A 23587-nucleotide genomic window follows, 5' to 3' on the forward strand; every position below is an offset into this window, starting at 1 on the left:
AACAAAATATATAATTATATATGTCAAACATCTTACTAAAAGCAAATCATTTATCAGAAAATATGAGGGACTTTATGTCAAAATTGAGGATTTATGACCCCAGGTGTTAAACTGGTAGCTCTGACCTCCTGTTTATGGCAGAGACCCTTTTGTGATCAGGATATGATTCTTTTTTGTTTTACCATGTGTTATGAAGTGTCACAACGCTCTCGGGTGGGTTTCTCCGCCAAACGCTCGGGTTGTTTCACACCTTTGAATAAGAACAAGAATGAATGAGCTGAGAGCCATTGAGTTCTTTTGTTTTGTGATGAAAAACTTACCCTCTGGCTCAATACCCTCTGGCCCTCTTCGGTCATTTTTGACCAAAGAATTTTATATTTTGAAATTTTAAAAATCTTAGCTTCATCAGAATGAGATGACACTTGGTGACTTTTGTCACATTAGCAACATGAACACACAAAAAAATCATGGACATGATCTGGATATGTTAAAGGGTAAAAAAAAAAAATTGTCACACTTGACTTCTTCGCGGTCAAAAATGACCGACATAGGAAATGAATGGGAAATACGAAAAAATGTGAAAAGTCAGTGAATCTTTTGGTGGTACAAACTACAAATCAGTCACTGGTCAGAAAAAAAGTGTGCAGCAATCAAGGGGTGACTGTTTAGAATATCAGGAGTGCAAAATAGACACCCACACATGCGCACACACACACACACACACACACACACACACACACACACACACACACACAGAGAAATTAGCTGGTAAGACAATTTTAGGGTTGGTGACTGCAGAGCTGGTCCCTCCGTGGCTTGTGCCTCACCTCATCTAATCTTTTAGAATGTCTAGATATATATCTAAATGCAAAACCTAAAAAAAATTAAACAATGTCTAATAAACAACAGGAATCCAAAAGCCTCTGTATATATCTATATAGGTGCTAATACAAGAAGGTTACGCAACATTACAGTTGCGTACAACATTACAACATTACATAAGTTTTTATTTTTTAATGCCTTCAGATGGCCCAATTCTCACTTCAAATTTTTTTTTTAAATGCCTTCACTCTATTTTAATGTGAAATATTGCATTTATTAAAAAAAATAGTAAAAAAAATAAAGAAATTTGAAAATGTAAAAAATACATATGAATTCTAATGGAGAAAATAGCTCTTTAAAATTGTATAAATATTGCACAGTATCATAAAATTCCCTCAAAATCATAAATAATAATAACAAAATATTATTGAACAAAAATATATTACATTGATTTTCCTGAAAAAAAAAAAAAAGTAAAATTTCAAGGCTTCGGTCACTTTTGACCGCGAAGAAGGCAAGTGTGACTCCTAAACGAAGAGGGCCAGTTAAAATGGCAAACAATTATCCAAGTCAGCAACTAATCTAATCCATCCATGCTTCTGAAAAAAAGTGATATGCCCCGTGTTCTTGTTTAGACCCTAAGAGATACAGTACATTTTCCATTCATGGAGGCAAATGAAGAAACAAAATAGTTTAAGAAATAAAACAAAGTACTAAGAGAACTTGCATGAGTTAAAGTGAGATCCATGCAGTCCAGATGCCAGTGAATGAACTTGTTCCCAGACATGCATGCTTAGTCCTCCTATCTGTGGGGTGTTGTTGGATTGCAATGTGTTACCCTGACTGGTAATGTCTAGAAAACGAATTTTAGTTTTTAGAGCAAACAAGTGTGTCCAAATGTTGTTTTGCTACTGATTTCTGTATGATGTTAGGAATCCATGGATCCAGTCCAGCAGGTGTCAGTGTATTTATATTATATTTTGGTATATATGAGTAAAGAAGAAGGTGTTCTCCATGCGACACGACGCTGCTGAAGCTGCAATGAGTTCAGTCAAATCCAGCATCTCTCCGGCGCTTCAGGCTGTGAGTAACTCTGTGACTGTATGCTGTCAGCAGCAGCACATAACATCTTTATTAAAGTGGAGTAATGTGTGCTTTGAGTTCAGGATGTGTCTCAGCTGAAGATCGGGTTCATCGGAGCTGGAAACATGGCGTTTGGAATAGCTCAGGGCATCATCTCCTCGGGTGCGTTTGTGAGATACACTATATTGCCAAAAGTATTGGCACCCCCTTCTAATGAACATGTTTGACTACTTTAGTCATTTCTATCTTAATGTTTAAGCATATAATGATATTCTAGGGAATTGTGTGCTTCTAATGTTACAGCAACAGTTTGGACAGAACCCTTTTCTATTCTAACATGACAGTGTCTCTGTGTATAAGACACGGTTCAAAAAGACATGATTGATTGAGTCAGTGTGGAAGAACTTGACTGGTCTGCAGAAAGACAAGTCCTGATCCCAGCTGAACACTGAACACTGACTTTATATGCAGACCTTGAGCCAAAAACTCATCAACAAACTCTGATATATATATATATATTCACACACACACACACACACACACACACACACATATATATATATATATATATATATATATATATATATATATATATATATATATATATGCATGAAAATTACAGTTTCTGTGCTTCTTACTGACACTTTTTTTGTGTTATAGGGAAGGTTCCACCCAGTAATATAATTATTAGCGCTCCATCCACAAACAACCTTCCTCGCTTTCAGGTACGACATGTGACTTTATTAACAATTGAACTATGCAGTTCCATAAAAAGGATATTTAGCATAAGGCCTATTTTCATAGAATTTTCAGGATACTTGAAAATTCACATTATTTTACAGTTAAGATAATAATAAAATATAACAGAAAGTAACAGAGTACATTTACATTTAGTCATTCTGCAGACGCTTTTATCCAAAGCGACTTACAAGGAATAAATAAAGAGAAAGATAAAATAAGTTTAGGATGAAGTCAAGTAGTGTCTAAAGAGATGAGTTTTCAGTTGTTGCTTGAAGATTGACAGGGTAATGAGCTCTTTTTCTCTTGATTTTGGGGTGAAATATGGCCATAATGTTTCTTATTGAAATTCACTTGCTTTTTAAGTAGATACACACCTGAATTAATTTAGTTGTAGTGATAGAGTTTCTCCTTTATTCCCAGCGTGAGATCTGGACTAGATGGCGACAGCTTAACCCATTGGTCTGGAAGGCCACAGCTCTGCACAGTTTAGCTCCAACCCTAATCAAACACACCTGATCCAGCGAATCAAGCTCTCTCTTCAGGGTCACTGGAAACTTCCAAGCAGGTGTGATTTGGAGCTAAACTCTGCAGAGCTGTGGCCCTCCAGGAATTGAGTTTGAGACCACTGGCCTTAACTCAGGTTTGTGTGAATGTTCTGACAGGAGAGAGGGGTTTGTGTCACTCACTCGAATGATGAGGTTGTCGATCGCTCTCGGTTGGTCTTCCTGGCCGTCAAACCTCACCTCATCCCAAATGTGCTGAATGGAATCTCCGGGAATGTCACTCAGGAACATGTCATCGTTTCCATGGCAGCCGGAATCACTCTAGAAACACTGGAGGAGGTGAGGATTTATCCGGATTGACCCAGCTAACAATGTATGATTTCCCAGAACATTCCCAGAAAGTTAGCTTTTGCCAGGTTTTTTGTTGTTGTTGTTGTTTGGTTTATGGAATATTATTCTAATATCTCCCCTAATGTTATTCTAACGTTCCCCTAACATGACTAAAGCTGCCGTATCCTTTATCGTTAGTTCATCTCGTTTCTTAGATATTTGTACTTTTATCATAAACAATCATAAAACTGTATTACATAGACTTGTAACAACCCGGTTTTGTTTTTATTTATTGTTTAAGTAATATATAATAATGAACACAGCAACCATCAGATTAAATAAGATAAATTTGTTCATTAATTTAAGGGGTAAGTTTAAATTTTTTCAGCATCAAATAACAATGACTGGTTTATAAATATGAAATTTATTCATATACATTTATTTTTTAATCATTATTTGACTTAAAGTAACGTTATGTTATCAGTGCATTTATTTCTAACCTCTAAGTTAATAGTTTCGGTCGGTAAACAAAACCTTCTCGATTAGCAACATGGGCGCGATCTCTCCGAGATCATATTTGCTCTCAGATCTATATGAATTATAAGCGATTATTTAATAAAGAGATCGATAAACGAGATGACTGTTATTTTTTAAATTGGACAAGAGAAAGCTCGTGCAGATCAGAAAAGAGGTGCGCAGTTTATGATTTCTGTGCTTTTCAAGCTATTCTTAACCCAGGCTTAATATTAAAGCCGTAAAGTTTTATTTATCTGATCATTATAACGCGTTTTGGTCTAATTTAAATAAATAAATACTGTATTAAACTACATTCAAAGTGGCGTTAACTACTATGTACTTGCATTTAAATTAATCATTTGATACAATGCAGTTATTGTGTACATAAATGTTTTTACATTGTACTTATTTAAAAAAAATACCTATATGTAGTTACATCTGTAATTACATTTATAATTACTCTGTTGACCCATCCCTTACACCAGGGATAGGAAACTTCGGTCCTGGAGGGCCGGTGTCCTGCAGAATTTAGCTCCAACCCTAAACAAACACAGCTGCTTGTAACTTTCTAGTGATCTTGAAGACCTTGATTAGCTTCTTCAGGTGTTTGATTAGGGTTGGAGCTAAACTCTGCAGGACACCGGCCCTCCAGGACCGAAGTTTCCCATCCCTGCCTTACACCTTAACCCACCCTTACATCTACCCATACCACCAAACCTGTCCCTAACCTTACCCGTATCCCACCTCAACAGCAGCAAAAGTGTTTTGCAATACAATAAATACATTGTACTTATTTTTTGATTCAAGTACATAGTAGTTAATGCCACTTAATATAAAGTGTGACCAAGAAAAATCCATACTTTTCACCCATTTAATATATTGTGGGCTATTGCTACAGATATACCTGTGCTACTTATACTTTTGTGCTCCAGGGTCACATGTAACAATTTGGGTGTGTTTGAAGTTCATTTTAGGTTATTTAAAAATAATCACCCTGCAGCATTCTGAGAACTTTTATTTTATGTTTGCAAAAAAAATAAAACCTTAAAAGAGCTTATTATTTGATTCCCCCCTAAAAAGGACCCATATATGTTAGGGGAACGTTCTGTGTTTGCTGGGTACCTGTATATCATTACACCAATCTTAGTCCAAAACTATATCTCAATGATCAAAATTATGGCTGAATTTTTTTTCGGGCACCGATAGCCGCGTGGTTAGTTTGCTGACATATAGCGCAACTGTGCTCGCTGTCACCTGAGTTCGATTGTCAATTTTTTTTGTTCATGTCAAATATCAGTTTCCATTGCTGTCTGTTTTCATAGCTGTTGCCTGCTGGGACACGTGTGATTCGTATAATGCCGAATCTCCCCTGCATGCTCCTGGAAGGGGCTCTGCTCCTCGCCTGCGGCTCGTGTGCGGGACAGGAGGAGGAGTCTCTCCTGAAGACCCTCCTTGGTCCTTGTGGGTTGGTGGAGGCGGGGCCTGAACCCTGGATCGACGCTCACGTGGGCTTGAGTGGCAGCGGCGTTGCATTCGTGAGTCATAGTTTCTATAAATTACACACATTACATAAATGAAGTATGCAAAATTACACAAACTGAAGGCTGGAAAAATTTAGATGAACTGTAAATAAATTATTAAAGTAAATAAATCTGAATGAATGCATTTAAATCTAATGGTGTAGAACTATTGAGTAATAATGTAACAATGCAAATAAAATATTAAATACTTTACACTTAGTTTTTATCAGTGTTGGGGTAACGCATTGCAAGTAATGCAAGTCAGATTACTTTGAAGTAACTAGTAAAGTAACACATTACTTTTTAATTGAGATGGAAATATGAGTTACTTTTTCAAATAAGAAATGCCAGTTACCCATGTATTGACTGACAGCTCTTGTGTTGAGAGAAATCAGGAGTAAGGGCAGAGCGTTGTGTGAACATGATCTTACTGTAGTCCTAGACTAAATATGAACATGCATTTAGTCATCTCACCTGCACTAAAACACATTCAGTATTCCTCAAAATGAAAAAAAACGTCTAATGCAAACTCTGAATATTATACAAACTTGCAATAATTAAATGTTTTTTTTTTTATTTATCATAGAATTTTTATTGTTGCAAATTGCATTTTATATCACCCCCACCCGCCGTACATAATCTTACCCAGCCCTAACAAACAATCCCCAATTAGTACACAATAACAACTGGAGAAAAAAAAAACATATATGCATATACACTTATACGTACACACACATGGCATAATTAAGAAAAACATAATGATACAATAAGGGGTATACATATATCTCCACTCAATCCACGTCTAAGATTTGTAAATCATTAAAGAATGTGATAAATTGTTGCCATTTTTCAAAAAAAAGATTCCCCCTACCTCTGATATTGTACTTAATTATTTCAAGTTTTAGAAAGAATACCAAATCTTTGAGCCAAACTGTGCAATAATTAAATGTTAAATAAGACGAATATCATTTATGCCTTTACTCCCATTTTATTAACCAATAGCTTTGCTACTGACCTTCGATGATCCAATTCAACCAAACTAAGCAAAAACGACACATTTGTGTTTCTTTTTTGTTATTGCTGCTGAATAGTGTTGAACTTTCTTCTCCTGCGTCATATTCTTCATGCAGTTTGTTTTAGCTGCGCCCTCTGCTGTACAAATGGGAATTTACATTTCCTTTAGCCTGATTCAGACACCTGACTCCTGTATTCATTTCACTTTTGTTGTGAAAAGGGCTTTTTTGTAAAATAACTTTTTTTATATATCAAGGGAAAGGGAAGTGGTGTGTGGCCAAGTATGGTGACCCATACTCTGAATTTGTGCTCTGCATTTAACCCATCCAAGTGTTCACTCAGTAGTGAACACACACCCGGAGCAGTGGGGTTCGGTGCCTTGCTCAAGGGTCTCACCTCAGTCGTAGTATTGAGGGTGGAGAGAGTGCTGGTTATTCACTCCCCCCACCTACAATCCCTGCCAGACCCGAGACTCAAACCCATGACCTTCAGGTTACAAGTCCAACTCTCTATCCATTAGGCCACGACTGCCCCATAAAACAAGCAAGCCCTGCCCAGATTTGAAAAAAGTAACGTAATGCATTACTTTCCATAAAAAGCAACTAACTTTATTAGTTACTTTTTTTGGGGGGGGAGTAACGCAATATTGTAATGCACTATTCTTAAAAGTAACTTTCCCCAACACTGGTTTTTATTTAAAAATGATAAAATTATACATTTTCAGAAAAACTCCAAAACTATATCTATAGTCTGGGACTGAGAGCAGCTCGTAGATGAACAGGTACCAGTGTTTGTTTAGTGGTAACATGTCTCGTCTCGTATAGGTGTATGTGTTTGCGGAGGCTCTGGCGGACGGCGCTGTTAAAATGGGGATGCCCAGCGCTCTGGCTCGACGTATCGCAGCACAGACGATACTGGTAAGTGCTTGCTCATTAAACGCTTCTCAAAACTACAAGACATGAAGAATTACTCTTTAATCTTCATGAAGGTGCTTAACCTCCAGAAAATGCTGATCTGCCACCCTAGCATCTCAAATGAAATATTTAACAATGAGATTTTTTTTTTGTCACCACGTCTACAGTTTAAAACTCCCATCATTTGTGATTGTTTTTTGCAACTGAAACTATTACCCTGCAGTTTAAAACCAGATTTGTTTGCAGTTTTTTTGCAAATTAATCAAATATTGATTGTCAGCCATAGCATGTCAAACCAAACACATCATGATGAGATTTTATTTTATATGAAGTTTATATAGTTTTTATCTCCATTTTTGCAACCAAAATTTTATTTGTTTAAAACCTAGATTTGTTTTTTTGCAAATTGATCAAATATTATATAAGCTTGGCATGTCACATGAACTAAATATGACATGATGAGTGTTTTTTTATTGTGTGCAACCAAATGATTACCATTTCTACAGATTTTTGTGTTTTTGTCATTTTGTTGTAATTAAGATTAATAGAATTTTAACAATGTGTCATATTGGCATAAAATAAAGCTGTCACTATTAGGAACTATTTTCTTTCATTCCAAATATTGGTTTGGAGTTATTAATAAACTTACATGTCCCATAAATTAAAGAGAAAATAAAGAAATGTTTGTTTGATCGCTTTTTACAAAACTTTTGCAGTAGCTGTGTTGAATACCAATGCTTACCATTATAACTCATAATAAGCTATAACTGCAGATTGACAGAATATGCTGAAATCTGGTGTGTTTTAGGGCGCTGGTGTGTTACTGCGTGATTCTGGGAAGTTCCCGGCGGAGCTGAAGGCCGAGGTTTGCACACCGGGAGGGACCACGATTCACGGGATCCACGCGCTGGAGAAGGGAGGATTCAGAGCGGCTACGATGGGAGCCGTAGAGGCGGCGACCGAAAGAGCCAGAGAACTTGGAAAGAAGTAGAGTGGGAATCTCATGTAGAGACGTTATGATACCTGAATTTAAATCAGGTTACAGGAGGGACGATTAACACCTTAAAGTCTTACTTTATGCTCCAAGCATATCCAGTAGTCTGTGTTTCTGAATGTTGATTACCAAGGCCTTGATAACTGATTGAAAGGTGCTTCTTAAAGTACAAATGAATGAACTCATCTAAAGATGAGAATTTCTTGTGTATTCTAAGGGAATAATATGCATACAGGCAATGAAACCCATGTTAGCTGTTAATAAGATACAAGTCTGTATGGTTTTTACAGTACTTGACAAACCACTGGGATTCAGAAACCAATGCAACTCTGAAATGGGGACCTTTTTACACAGTAAGAATGTGCTAGATGTATTCAGTTTATTTTCTGCACATGATTTATGGTTTATTTTGTCCAGACACAGATTTAAAGAATGTGAATAAATTAATAATAAATTGCTTATTTTTTAAAAGCCTCATTTAATGTCACTGCGCACACTGCAAGTAGTAAAAACATTTTTGAGAAACAAAAATAAAAATAACTACAAATTAATTTTCACAACAATACAATAAGTGCATTGTTGTTCCTTAAACCTTTAGATGTTTCAATACTGTGTTTCTCAAGCTTCTGATTTGAGCTGTACTACAATAAAAAAATGAAGGATACATGAAAGATATAAAGTTTGCATTTGAAGAATTTATTATAGAATAATAAGCTATTTCTATCTTCCAAAGTATTTTCAGCACCAGTAGTTTCCATAAAAGGTCAAAATAAATAAAACGGACAAAAGAATAAAAAGTGTGTGTATTTATTATATAATGTAATATGCATGGCTATAAAACATCAGATCTAAGTATGTTTTAAAGTATGGATATTAAAATGTAGCCACAAAATAATTTCACATCAGTGATCCACACGTAGTTTTGTTTGTATAAAACGTCTTTAAGAATACAATTACAGTTTAATTTAATATTAAAACAGCAATATCTCAATTCACACCATATGCTACATCTATAGTAATTTCACTCTCGTTTCCACAAAAGAATAGACAGGCCTTTCCCATCATTTGATGACGTCACATGCGCAGTCGCGCTGGGAAACAGTGACAGAATGTACCATGTTGAAAAAAATGTGATGACAAAATATCACTTAACGCACTCTTCTATGGCACAGTTGTGTGTTATGTCTATATGTATGTCTAAAACAAAAATGTAAGCCGCATCAGGGTAATGTTTGGTGGCTTTGTGGCGGTTTTGAGGAAGTGGTCTCCCCCGCGCGTGAGCCGGAATGGTTCGCGCGGCTCTCGCTCGCTCCTTCTGTTCCGTGAACGCGCGGCGAGCAGCAGCGATTCATTCAACGCGAGCTAAAACACTTAAAGTGAGTATTTGTGTGGAAAAATGAGCTGTTTTACAGTCGCTCATGCTTATTTATTGTTTTTCCTGGTTTAAATGAATACATAACACTATGTTGTAAATCTACGGGGTGTTTATCGTGCTCAAAAACCGGTTAGACGTCTTTCGTATGTTTATTTATTAATATATGAATAATAAATACATGACAGAAAGCTCATGCTTTTATTACAGTCACTGTCATAATGAAAATACGATTCATTTGTATAAATATCCAGTGATGGGCCTGACACCTCCATGTGCAGGAAGTCCAGATTATCATCAATAATAGCGCATTCTGGATGATTTTGTGATAAACTGGAGATTTATATTGATTTATGATCTCTATATAACGCCTGTTTCTTTTCTGAATCAACACAATGAGGCTTTAAATACACCTTTTACTCATAATTTCACATCTGCTTGACAGTCATGGTCACTAGAAACTATCCTCTTAAAGTGATAATAAAAGTAATATTCATAATAATGAGTTATTTTCAGTCACATTGGCCTGATTGGTGAATGATCATGTAAGTTAAGTGACATTAATCATGTTAGACTAACAAAATAGTACTATTGTGCACATGACAATACCATATTTTTGGACATATACTATGGTAATCAATAGTATTACTATCAGATACCATCACTTTACCATGTTTTCACCACAGTACTTCATATGGGATGAGTGAAGTCCTCTTAATTGCACTTTATGGTTTATTGCTTGCCTTCGTTTGGATGAGAAGAACGTGTTTATTTGATCGCTTTTCGTGTTTTCTGAAGGTGTTCATGTCTTTTGTTTATTCTGAATTTGATTGTCCTTTCTTTTCTCCATCACACTTTCAGTTTGTGCTTTTTTATTGGTCATTGTAAAGTGCAATGTATTTCATGCTTAAATCTAATGCAACCATAGAATGTTTTGTGTGTGTCTTTAAAGCTGAAGTGTGTTCATTTTTACTGAACTGAGGGTACTTTTACATGGCAACGATGCACTAAAAACGTGAAAGTTTTTCCTTTTGCATTTTTGAAAAGTTTTGCTTACAGACAACAACACTGTCAAAATGACCCCTGTTCCCATGGATCCACCTAAATGATTAAAAACATTGTATTACGTATACCAGGCCAGTAGTTAGACATGTCACTTTGTAAAGAAACATTGTCGTTTTCACAAATTTGCGTTTACATGGAAACAAAAACGATGTAGTTTTCGAAAGCTCCCATATTGCAAAGGTTTGTGATTTCAGCTCCACAAAATGCCATTGGCATGTAAATGAACAGCTAAAATGCACAATTAAGTCGAATAATGATTGTCTCCAAACAGGTTTCTCAATGTCCACCACAGAATAAAAATATAAGAAAGTAATTGCAACTTTTTATCTCATAGTTCAGACTTCTTAGAAGTTATTAATTGCGAGATGTAAAATTAATTCTGAAGAAAAAATTCTTTAAAAATTTTGAGTTTATAACTTGCGCATGTGAGGAGAAAGTCTGGATTGTGAAAAAAAAGCTTCAATTACATTAAATTTATGCATTTAGCAGACGCTTTTATCCAAAGCGACTTACATTGCATTCAAGTTACAGGTTTTTTACATTTTTATCAGCTCTAAAAACATTTTTAATATTTTTATTAGATGACGGAAATAATACAAATACCCGTTTTATTAAGCTATTTCGATTTTTGTTAAATGCTAACAGTATGCTTTGGACTATGAAAATAGTACGCTAAAAAGCTCTCTGAAAAGTCTAAATTCATCGTCTATATCCATAAAAGCAGCAATCATTTTTATTTTGTTTGTAATGAATCCATCTTCAGTACTGCATCTTAAAATATACTTTGTTTTTCAACACCTTGCCCCACTTTTAAAGGGACAGTTCATCCAAAAATGAAACTTCTGTCATCATCTACTCACCCTCAAATAGATCCAAACCTGTATGAATGTGTTTGTTCTGATGAACACAAAGGAAGATATTCTGAAGAATGTGGGAAACAGAGCAGTTCTGGGGCACCATTGACTTCCATAGTATTTTTTTTACAGACTTTTTCAAAATATCTTCCTTTGTGTTTGGCAGAACAAAGAAATTCATACAGGTTTTGATCTACTTGAGGGTGAGTAAATGATAGATTTTTAATTTTTGGGTGAACTGTCCCTTTAAGTTGCCGCGTCAATGTAAATCGCTAACTTGCCGTAATTTGCGCTTAAACGAATAATTGTTTAAACAGTTTACACACTTCATGTTTAATGTTATCCTACTGCTGTGTGACTAATTCTCCAGTTCCCTGTCATTCTCCCTTTCCTCTTTTTCGTTTATTTATCAATCCTCTTCTACCTCTGTATTTCTGGACACAAGAAAATGCGCAACAGAAGCCATAGGAATTCTTCTTCGAATCAGTCCAGTTCTTCTGAACGGCAGCCGGACCGATCCACCGCAGGCGGCGAGGGATGTTTGTCCAGCGCGACGCTGGAGGGTTTGAGGTCAGAGTGTTCGATGGTGTGGTTCGACCGTGTCGCGTACGAAAGAGCCGAGAGTCTTTACTACGTACGACTATTGCAGCAGCAAAACGGCACGACTGCTCCTGCGAGTTCCTCCGCAAGAAACAAGCAAGAAACCTGCCAGCATGGAGAGCAAGAGGCTTGTCATCATGTCGTTCAAACAGTGTGGGTGAATAAACCCAACTTTGACCAAGCTGAGAGCAAGTTTGTGGGCCGTGTTCCCAACCAACCGAGATCTCTCCAACTGCAGCCCGCCAGCTGCGACGAGGGCTACCAATCACAAACCCCGACTCCGCCCACACCGGCTTCCAGACCAATCAACGGCCTCCCTTCCTTGCCACCGCCTCCAATGGGGGTGTGGCTACAGAAGCCTCTTTTTGATAAAGCCGAGACGACTTTCTATCAGAACCTGTATGGCCGAAGCTCTCCACCGAGAAACTCTGAAACCAGCAGCGACGAGTCCAACTCCAAACGGCGAAATAACGCGCAAAAAAAGCCTGTGGTTTACAATCAGCGGGAATCCGACGACATCACCACCAATCAGGGAGCGGCACACTGCTATTTCCTGCATGCCGACAGCGAGAGGGTGTGGCTAGATCGCGGTCGCTATGCGGAGGCGGAGACTCGTTTCTATGAAGAAGCTGCGACGAGATCCGTCAAAACATCTATAAACCATTCTAGCCAGAAGCAGAAGTATGGCTCGATACTTGAGAAAATACACTTTCCTCACACACTGTAGTCAATTAGTTAGTTCACCATCAAATTAACGTCATTTTAACAGTCCTGTTGCTCCAAACCTGCATTACTTTTGTTTCTTGAACCTCCTACGAATCGCAGTTTTAAGCGTTTCATGGCGAAAAGTCATGCGAGTTTGGAACGACATAAAGTTAATGACAGAATTGGTGAAATATCACTTTAAAATGGCATTTTACTCTCAGGTAACCGTCAGTCTCATTCATTGCATTCACATGTAAACTATTAACAAACTTTTCTATTTCTTTTGTGCGCCATCTTCATGTCATCGCGCATCATGCCGTTCTTTTTAGTTTTTCTTTGGTTTCTTTTTACAGTTCATTCTTGCTGTGTTTATCCGTTGTGTTGGCTTGGAAGAGTCATTTTGTATCATTTGGGTTTCTTCATTTGTTTGGTCGATGTCATTTTTGTTGTTTGTTATTTTTGCATGGTTGCATTAACATGCGTATTATTTGTAGTATTATGTCCATGCACCAGTTTTGGGGAGTAACTTAGCAGTGTTATTTTAGTATCACTGAGATACTACTATAGCTTTTATTAATTTTCAATTTATTTATTTTCATTTTCAAATGTTAAACCATTGAGCTTTTATTTTGATGTATTTTTCATTTTTAGTAATTTTGTTGTGTTTTTTTAATTGGTTTTATTGAAGAAAAATAAAACCAATTAAAAAGACAAAAAAACAACAACAAAATGACTAAAAATTAAAAATACATCAAAATAAAAGCTCAATGGTTTAACATTTGAAACTAAAATTAAATGAGCAATGTTGTTTTAGCAAGTATCTGAAATAAAAATGAATGATTAAAATTAACAATGCAAATAATTACTAATGTTTTTGGTAAATACAAATATTAAAAGTATTATTTCATTGTAAAATAATATAATAATGATAATTAATTTTAATGATGAACAATTAATTTTAAATTATAAACCATTATTTTGGCCAAAAAAAAAAAAAAAAAAAATTTGAAATTATTAGTAATTTTTATTAATTTTTTGGAGGGGTTTTTATATGTCTATATATATATATATATATATATATATATATATATATATATATATATATATATATCTTTTTTTTTTTTTTGTTATTTGTTTAAAAAAATATATATTTTAGTACACCAATTTAAACGTAATGAAAGAAATGTTGCCTTGGCAAATAACTAAAATAAAATTACTAAAAGTACTAAAATAAAAAAAAAAAGTACATTTTGTTTCAACTAACCATTTGTTTGTTGTTTGTTTTAGCTTTATTTAAATATAATAATAACCATTAGCATGCAAATTCACTCCCCAACACCGCTGTGCACCGTAGTTTATTCTGAAACATCCTTTAATTTTCATCAAAGCCAACAGATAGCAAATCACATCCAGTCCTTTATCAGTTCACTGAAGGTGTTTGTTTAGTGAGGTTGTTACAGGTCTCGTGTGTGTTTTGCAGGATGACTGCAGCAGAGTGTTTGGCGCAGGAGAGGATCTGGTTCGATAAGCCACGTTACGATGAAGCGGAACGGCAATTTTATGAGCGGAGGAACGGACCCGCGCAGCCCAAACAAGTAATAAATATATCACTTGAATTATTGCATTAGTATTTACAGCATGTGTGCTAATACTACTGTTCCACGTGGTATTTTTGAAAGATCAATAGGTTCATTCTAAATGTACATTTACTTAATTTCATGCATTTGGTAGATGCTTTTATCCAAAGAGACTTACGTATGCATTCAGTGTATACATTCCCAAAGTCCCAGGGATCTGAACCCATGCCCTCACCATTACTAGCGATATTTCATTGTTTAAAGCTGCAGAAACACAGGTTTTTTACCAGCACACACACTGAGGTTAGTCTCTGTCTCTCGTCTCAGGACACTGGAGCTAACAGCATCCTTCAGGACATCGCAAGAGCTCGAGAAAACATCCAGAAATCTCTGGCTGGGGTGAGTCCAGCAAAAACCCTACCACTGCTCTTTGAACGGTGCAATCTAGCTCTCTTCTAGGCCTGCACGATTCCTGGGACAAAATCGGATTGCGGTGTTATTTATTTATCTATTATGATTTTATTTTTATTTTTTGAAAAGCTGCAGGTTTGAAGGGTTTGTACAATATGAGCATTTTATTTTATTATATATCAGTATGACTGTATAGTAGTAATGTTGTGGTTGTTACAAAATTAAAAATATGTTTAAAAAATATTATTTCACTCTAAAATAAAAATGAATAGTTAAGAAAAATGATATAGTGATGATAATTTTATTTTACAGTACAACTGTAAAATTGCAATGGAAAAAATGGGTCTAGAAATATAGTAATAAATGTTGTTATCGGTCGTTATTAAATAAAAATATTAAAATATAAATATGCACAATTTTCCCAAAACATTTCTGATTACATATCCGTAAGTATTATTCTTATTGTTATTATTGGTGTTTTTGTTATTACTAAATAAAAATATTAAAATAAGAAATACAACTATTGTAATTCACTAAAAATTGAGCATTTAAGAAAACATAATAAAAATAATAATTAGATTAATAATAATTTTATTTTACTGTACAGCAGCTGTTGCCTGTCTTAAATTTTTTATTTATTTTTTTATTTTCATATGTTTTCAAGCTTTTATTTTGGCAGAAAAACACAGGAAGCACATAATGCTTTTATTTTCTTAACTCCAGCCAGTTTATTAGTGTTTTTATTTTAATTAATCGTGCAGCCCTACTCTTGTTCTTAAAACCTAGCGAGTTGTCTTGCTGTCTGCTGCCTACATAGGCAGAGAGTGTTGTGAGTGTGTCTCTGATATGCTGTCAATATAGGCAGCTCCCTAGGTTTTAGAACAGAGCCCAGCTTCTATCTCCTAAATCATCTGTTCTCTTCCTTTATCTGCACTTTCCTCATAAATGATCTCTCCTGTAGCTGAAGACAACCTTGCAGCCAAGTAGAGGCTCCGCCCCTAAAATATCAAACCCCTCCCACCGCTCGTCTCCTGTAAGTGTGTGTGTGACACACACTAAAGCAGCTCACGCCTGAGTCGGCCAGCGCGTGATGCGTGTGCATGCATGCATGTTGTTGTAGAAAATTTCAGAAGCTGTGATGCATGCAATTGTTATTTTTTCTGCTGTGAAACGAGACCATAAACGAGAGCAAACACTTGCATCTTTGTTGTCAGGTTTGTATCAGTGTCTTTCCAATACTATAATAGTTTTTTAAAATATTTTTAATTCTTAAAAAATATATATATTTTAGTTTATTATTATTTTTATTAGGTTTTTTATTTATTTTTATTTCATACAACATTTTAGTACACGGTAAACTGATAAATGTTTGCTGAAAAACAAATATATATAAGTATTTTATTTCAGTAACTGTTTAACAGCTAATGAGTAACACATTTTTATGGTTTCATTTCAATATGAAGGTAATTTGATGCCATAAAGATTTGCTTACACTTTTGGCACGGCATTTTCAGCAAAATACGGTCAAAAGCACTGCAAGCCTGCGAACAGTGATTTGCAAGCGAGAACAACAGTTTAAAGAACTGCAAAACGGATTGACTGCGTAGAACCAATCTGTATCAAGAATGTTCCCGAACTAAATGAAGATAAATGTCTTGCTGTATGATGTGTTTATTTCAACCAATCAGATAAGCGTAAATGGAGAGCCAGCGAGAGCCTCATTTGATTGGTTACAAAGAGAAGGTGGCCCCGCCCTCCCCCTCACGCTGGCAAAACTCAGTTAGTGAGAGAATCGGGCCAAAACTGTGAGCGCAGATAAAAGAAAGACGGAGCACATCGGATTATTTCGGGAACTTTTTGCCCTACATACACAACAAGTCATTTAGACATTTGAGAGTCAGTCTTTTTACACATACAGATTGGTTCTACGCAGTCAATCCGTTTTGACTCATGCTTACAGTCTTATGTACACTCCCACAAATCTTACCCTGTGCATGCAAATCTTTATGGCATCAAATTACCTTCATATTTTAACTCTAATAACCCTGGTTTGTATGATATTACAGACTGTACTATATTTATGTATTCCCACTGAATTTATTTTCTGTTTTTTAAATGTACAAATTAAAAATTTATTTTTATTTATTTATTTTTACTTTTTAATGTATACACACACCAATACAAAGTTCTAAACTGGAGATTGTAAGTTAATGAAAAACTAATAATTTAATCCTAAATAAAAAATCGAAATAAATTGTTTTTATTTTAATATTATCAAAATAAAACATATATATATATATATATATATATATATATATATATATATATATATATATATATATATATAATAAAAAAAATCGAAATAAATTGTTTTTATTTTAATATTATCAAAATAAAACATATATATATATATATATATATATATATATATATATATATATAATAAAAAAAATCGAAATAAATTGTTTTTATTTTAATATTATCAAAATAAAACATATATATATATATATATATATATATATATATAATAAAAAAAATCAAAATAAATTGTTTTTATTTTAATATTATCAAAATAAAACATATATATATATATATATATATATATATATATATATATATATATATATATATATATATATAATAAAAAAAATCGAAATAAATTGTTTTTATTTTAATATTATCAAAATAAAACATATATATATATATATATATATATATATATATATATATATATATATATATAATAAAAAAATCAAAATAAATTTTTTATTTTAATATTATCAAAATAAAACATATATATATATATATATATATATATATATAAGAAATATTTTTTTTACCTAATAATTACTTAAATCATAAAAAATGTCAAATCAAAATAAATACAATTTAAAATTAATCAAAATAAAACACCAAAAAATTGCTAAAATGTTGAATTAGTTTAACTGCATGTCATGTGACCAATAAACAACATCAGAGAACCACGAACATGCGAAAGTGTTGAAAAATGATTGAAACTTTTAGGGATTTATTGGAAAATGTGAGAGAGTACATTTTTGAGCTCAAATGACCTGGGCTGACAAAACGATTTGGGAATTCATGCATCAATATACCAGTACATAGTTCTAAACAAATATTTTGATTCTAAACATTTGATTTAGGGTGCAAATTAATTACTGAATTTTTTGAAGCAGTTTTGAATCATGGAGGCATTTTAAAGTGATTCACAGAAACAAATTAAACTTACTGAACCAACTTCAAATATAAAACCAAAACATGTCTAAACATTGCATGTTCTGACAAAATAGTGAAATCTATGCTGTGTCGTGTGGTACATTAAAATAGTGTAGCAGTTCGTGTAGTAACAGACTGTAGTTGTGTGTTTGGTTAGTGTGTGTAGTATGTAGCTGTAAGTAGACTTGATTCTCTCACTGGGCGGTTCTGTATCAGAGCAGGGGCTGATGGGAACTCTGGTGTGTGTGTGTGTGTGTGTGTGTGTGTTTAGAGCGGCGGAGGCAGCGCTGCTGATTACGGGGAGCTCGCGGCACGCATGAAGGACCTGGAGCTGGAGAACCAGGGTCTACACAAAGGTGTGTTTAACAGATTCTCATAGCTTTGCGTTTGCATTTGCGTCAGGATGGAAAATCAGAAGGAATTTAACACTCGTAATTCGCATTCTGATTCCATTTATGATTCTTTTGGTCATTTTGAGAAAGAATGAATGAACAACGTTAATAAAAGAAGCATTCATTAGCCTCAAAAGACTAGAAAACTATTCACTTTACCTGGACAGTACTAATCCAATTTGTAAATAAAAATAAATTATGCATATTTTTAAAATTAAATAACATCTTAAATGTTTGCATGCAGTGTAATGTTTATGTACTATTGTAGGTTTTGTTAGTATTTTGAATTGGCTTTTATTATTTTTTTTTTTCATTTTAATTTGTTTAATATTTAGTCATTTTACTGTGCTATTATATACTATTTTACATTTTTATTATTACTATTATTGTTTTTATGTATATTGTATATGTTGTTTTTATTCATGTTTTAAATTAGCTTTTATTTTCATTTCAATTAGTTTATTTTTTAGTAATTTTACTGTGCTTTTATATGCTTTTTATTATTGTTTTTTACTATTACCATTATAGTTTATTTCTATACTTTTATAGTTTGTATTGTTTTTAATAATTTTATTTTCAATTTCCAATTTAATTTTAGTTTTACTAATGTTTTCCTGTATTTTTCATATACTGTTGTAGGTTTTTTTGTTATTACTACTGTAGTTTTTTTTAATATCTATTCTGTCTTTATCTCTCTTAATCCCATGCTTTGGATTTAGTTGTAGCAAACCTCATATAAAATAAAACATAATATTGGACATCTGGAGGTGGACAACTAATATAGCATATTCATTATTCAAACTGAACAGCAGCGAAGTCATAATATTTGCATATGAGCTGTCATTTATTTACATCTTCCCTAATCTTCTGCAATCGCTTCCTTAATTGCTCTGGTTGTGTTTCTCAGTGGTGCAGGAGCTGCGTTCTGCTCTTAGTAAGATGGAGAGTCGCGTGTCAGCGCTGGAGAAGCGGGCGACAGCGCCGGCCGTTAACGGCACCGGTCCCGCCGCTCCTCAGAAAGCCCCGCCCGCTCCGGCGAAACAGGAGGAGGAAGACGAGGATGAGGACGACATCGATCTGTTCGGCAGCGATGAAGAGGTGGATGAGGAGGCCGAGAGACTGAAAGAACAGCGACTGCAGGAATACGCCACCAAAAAGGCCAAAAAACCCACCCTCATCGCTAAATCATCCATCCTGTTAGACGTCAAACCGGTAAGTGTCTGCAGCGGGGATTTCACGTTTTATTTGTTTTGTTTGTTGAATTGGCTTTTTCCCCAAACAAACAGGCAACCATCCTGAATACGCTAGTAACTGCATAGCAACCACATGGAAACAACCTAACAGTTACCTGGAACACCCTAGCAACCGCTTAGCCACCCCTTAGAAACAAACTAACAGCTACCTGGAACACCTTAGCAACCACATAGAAAGAACCTAACAGCTACCTGGAACACCCTAGCAACCACATAGAAACAACCTAAAAGCTTCCTGGAACACCCTAGCAACCGCTTAGCAACCGCATAGGAACAACCTAACAGCTACCTGGAATACCTTAGTAACTGCATAGCGACCACATAGAAACAACCTACCAACTACCTGGAACACCTTAGCAACCACATAAAAACAACCTAACAGTTACCAGGAATGCCCTAGCAACTGCTTAGCAACCACATAGAAACAACCTAACAGCTACCTGGAACACCCTAGCAACCGCTTAGCAACCACATAGAAACAACTTAACCGCTACCTTGAACACCCTAGCAACCGCATAGCAACCACATAGAAACAACCTAACAGCTACCTGGAACACCTTAGTAACCACATAGAAACAACCTAACAGCTACCTGGAACACCTTAGTAACCACATAGAAACAACCTAACAGCTACCTGGAACACCCTAGCAACCACATAGAAACAACCTAACAGCTACCTGGAACACCCTAGCAACCACATAGAAACAACCTAACAGCTACCTGGAACACCTTAGTAACCACATAGAAACAACCTAACAGATAACTGTAACACCCTAGCAACCACATAGAAACAACCTAACAGCTACCTGGAACACCCTAGCAACCACATAGAAACAACCTAACAGCTACCTGGAACACCTTAGTAACCACATAGAAACAACCTAACAGATAACACTAACACCTAGCAACTAAAGCAATCAGTGTTATTTCAGCACCAATAGTTTGGTATTTCTTAATATTATTTAGCATTTATTAATATTTTCAATTCACTTTTTTATTTTTGTATTTTAAATTTAAATTTTTAGTTTTAGTTTTATCTTTTTTCAGATTTAGTTCTTAGTAATTTTTAAAGACTTTATTTTTACTTAAATTTTAGCTTATTTCTAAAATAAGCTAAATTTGGGGGGGAAGTCGTGGCCTAATGGTTAGAGAGTCGTACTCGTAATCCAAAGGTTGTGGGTTCGAGTCTCCGGCCGGCAGGGATTGTAGGTGGGGGGAGTGAATGTACAGCGCTCTCTCCACCCTCAATACCACGACTGAGGTGCCCTTGAGCAAGGCACCGAACCCCCAACTGCTCCCCGGGCGCCGCAGCATGGCTGCCCACTGCTCCGGGTGTGTGTTCACGGTGTGTGTGTGTGTGTTCACTGCTGTGTGTGTGCACGTTGGATGGGTTAAATGCAGAGCATGAATTCCGAGTATGGGTCACCCTACTTGGCTGAATGTCACTTCACTATTTCTAAAATGCTTTAAATGTAGTTTTTTATTTAATATTTGTCTTCAGCTTTATTTCAATTACTTTACTTCAACTAACCTAGCAACCACCTAGAAACTGCCTAACATTCATCTAGAGCACCATAGCAACCATCAGAACCCCCCTAGCAACTACCCAGAACAACCCAATAACACATAGCAACCACATAAAACACCTTCCCGAATACCCTAGCAACCAACCAAGACCCCTAGCAGTGCCCTAACAACCACCCAGAACACCCTAGCAATTCCCTAGCGACATCCATAATATCCTGGCGACCATCTAGCAACCACCCAAAACTCCTAGCAATGCCCTAACACTCAGAACACCTTAGCAGTTGCCTAGCAACCATTTAGAACAACCTAGCAACCACCCAGAACATCCTAACAGCACCTTTGGAATCGCAAAGAACACTCTAGCAACCGCTTGGCATCCATTTGTAATACCCTAGCAACCACATGACAGTCTATCCATTTGTCAAATAGACTGAATTACCTTAAAATCTTTTAAAATGCCCTCGATCTTTCTGGGCAGGCTTCTAAAGGTCATTAATCTGTTTTTTCCTGGTGTTTACAGTGGGACGACGAGACGGACATGGCGAAGCTGGAGGAGTGTGTGCGGTCGGTGCAGGTGGATGGGCTGCTGTGGGGAGCCTCCAAACTGGTTCCTGTGGGTTACGGCATCAAGAAACTGCAGATCAACTGTGTGGTGGAGGACGACAAGGTGGGAACAGACTTCCTGGAGGAGGAGATCACCAAGTTTGAGGACTACGTGAGTAACGTCTCTATAAACTGTGTGCTTTAGTCTTCAAGTGAACATGTAAAGCTTGACGTGTTTGTTCTGTGTTGCAGGTTCAGAGTGTGGATGTTGCGGCGTTCAACAAGATCTAACACACACACACACACATAAACACTCACATACTACTGCTGCTGGATGAATATCAGTTAATAAAAGAGCTCAAATGTGTTTTTCTTGGTCTCTGTCTTTAATATTCACCACATCTCTTTAAACATATACAGTATGTGACCCTGGAGCACAAAAGCAGTCATGAGCAGCACAGGTATATTTGTAGCAATAGCCAACAATACATTGTTTGGGTAAAATTTATCGATTTTTCTTTTATGCCAAAAATCATTAGGATATTAAGTAAAGATCATGTTCCATAAAGATATTTTATAAACTTCCTACAGTAAATATATAAAAACTTAATTTTTGATTAGTAATATGCATTGCTAAGAACTTCATTTGAACAACTTTAAAGGAGATTTTCACAATATTTAGATTTTTTTGCTCCCTCAGATTCCAGATTTATAAATAGTTGTATCTCAGCCAAATATTGTCCTATCATAACAAACCATACATCAATGGAAAGCTTATTTATTCAGCTCCCGTATGAGGTATACATTTAAAAAAGAATTAGAAAATGGACCATTATGACTGGTTTTGTGGTCCAGGGTCACATGCATGATGCACTGTTTAAAAAGAGCACTTTTGTGTGTTTGTGATCCATTGCTGGTGTTTTTGGCGAGCCGCACCGGTGGCAGAACCGCTGTGGATATGTAGTTTAGATATTTGCATGCTCCTTGTCAAATTTTAATACAGAATTTGTTATAGCTGCTTGGAAATGAATCTGTTTCCTTCCGACAGAAGCTCTTCATGTAGATGGATATTAAGAAGTAGATATTTGACAGATAAATACTCAGATGGATAAATAATCAAATATTTGATGGATAGATATTCAGATATATATTTAATGGTTAGATGTTTAGTAGTGCCGTCAAATGATTAATCGCATCCAAAATAAAAGTATTTGTTTACATAATATATGTGTGTGTATACTGTGTATATTTATTACGTATATATAAATAGACACCTGCATGTATATATTTAAGAAAAATATGTTGTTTATAATATGAAATATATCAATTTAATTATATGAATATAAATATATACATGTAGATATTTTCTAAATATATACTGTATGTGTGTGTATTTATATATACGTAATAAATATACACAGTACAGTAAACAAAAACTTATTTTAGATGTGATTAATCGTTTGACAGCGGTATATGTTTAGATACAGTATATACTCAAATACGTAGATAGCAATTTAAATAACATTTCTTTCATTGTATTTACATATAAGTGGTAGAAAGAATTTTTGGATTTGGGATTATTTTTCTTTCTTTCTTTTTATGTTGTACCAATTTTGT

The 23587-nt window shown here is 35.2% G+C and overlaps 2 protein-coding genes across 5 annotated transcripts; both read left to right on the forward strand.

The window, feature by feature from the left end:
• Window positions 1–1799: 1799 nt before the first annotated feature.
• pycr3 (pyrroline-5-carboxylate reductase 3) lies at window positions 1800–9221 on the forward strand. Of its 2 annotated transcripts, none has more exons than XM_079376483.1 (7): window positions 1800–1905; window positions 1989–2067; window positions 2566–2630; window positions 3309–3488; window positions 5318–5530; window positions 7354–7446; window positions 8252–9221. In XM_079376483.1, the coding sequence occupies exons 1-7, from the start codon at window positions 1837–1839 to the stop codon at window positions 8432–8434; spliced, it is 882 nt and encodes a 293-aa protein (XP_079232609.1). In that variant the 5' UTR covers window positions 1800–1836; the 3' UTR covers window positions 8435–9221. The 2 variants fall into 2 exon arrangements, with proteins under 2 accessions (XP_079232609.1, XP_079232610.1); XM_079376484.1 differs by having other exon boundaries at window positions 1808–1905; window positions 1984–2067; window positions 8252–9203.
• Window positions 9222–9705: 484 nt separating this feature from the next.
• On the forward strand, window positions 9706–23192 carry eef1db (eukaryotic translation elongation factor 1 delta b (guanine nucleotide exchange protein)). 3 transcript variants are annotated; one of them, XM_079376482.1, is made up of 8 exons: window positions 9749–9813; window positions 14514–14628; window positions 14938–15009; window positions 15983–16054; window positions 18527–18611; window positions 19555–19859; window positions 21948–22142; window positions 22223–22337. In XM_079376482.1, the coding sequence occupies exons 2-8, from the start codon at window positions 14515–14517 to the stop codon at window positions 22259–22261; spliced, it is 882 nt and encodes a 293-aa protein (XP_079232608.1). In that variant the 5' UTR covers window positions 9749–9813; window position 14514; the 3' UTR covers window positions 22262–22337. The 3 variants fall into 3 exon arrangements, with proteins under 3 accessions (XP_079232607.1, XP_079232608.1, XP_079232606.1); XM_079376481.1 differs by lacking the exon at window positions 15983–16054 and having other exon boundaries at window positions 9706–9813; window positions 22223–23192; XM_079376480.1 differs by lacking the exons at window positions 9749–9813; window positions 15983–16054 and adding an exon at window positions 12020–13009.
• Window positions 23193–23587: the final 395 nt, after the last annotated feature.

This window comes from Barbus barbus (genome assembly GCF_936440315.1).
Source record: "Barbus barbus genome assembly, chromosome: 24".
Taxonomy (NCBI): Eukaryota; Metazoa; Chordata; class Actinopteri; order Cypriniformes; family Cyprinidae; genus Barbus; species Barbus barbus.

Bases quoted from the DNA above. Each gene is read 5' to 3' on its own strand.
- pycr3 (XM_079376483.1), top strand. From the start codon at position 1,837: ATGCGACACGACGCTGCTGAAGCTGCAATGAGTTCAGTCAAATCCAGC. The intron at 1,906-1,988 runs GTGAGTAACTCT...CTTTGAGTTCAG, and splicing joins TCTCTCCGGCGCTTCAGGCT to GATGTGTCTCAGCTGAAGAT. The intron at 3,489-5,317 runs GTGAGGATTTAT...CTGTTTTCATAG, and splicing joins CTCTAGAAACACTGGAGGAG to CTGTTGCCTGCTGGGACACG.
- eef1db (XM_079376480.1), top strand. From the start codon at position 12,177: ATGCGCAACAGAAGCCATAGGAATTCTTCTTCGAATCAGTCCAGTTCT. The intron at 14,629-14,937 runs GTAATAAATATA...CTCTCGTCTCAG, and splicing joins GACCCGCGCAGCCCAAACAA to GACACTGGAGCTAACAGCAT. The intron at 15,010-18,526 runs GTGAGTCCAGCA...GTGTGTGTTTAG, and splicing joins TCCAGAAATCTCTGGCTGGG to AGCGGCGGAGGCAGCGCTGC.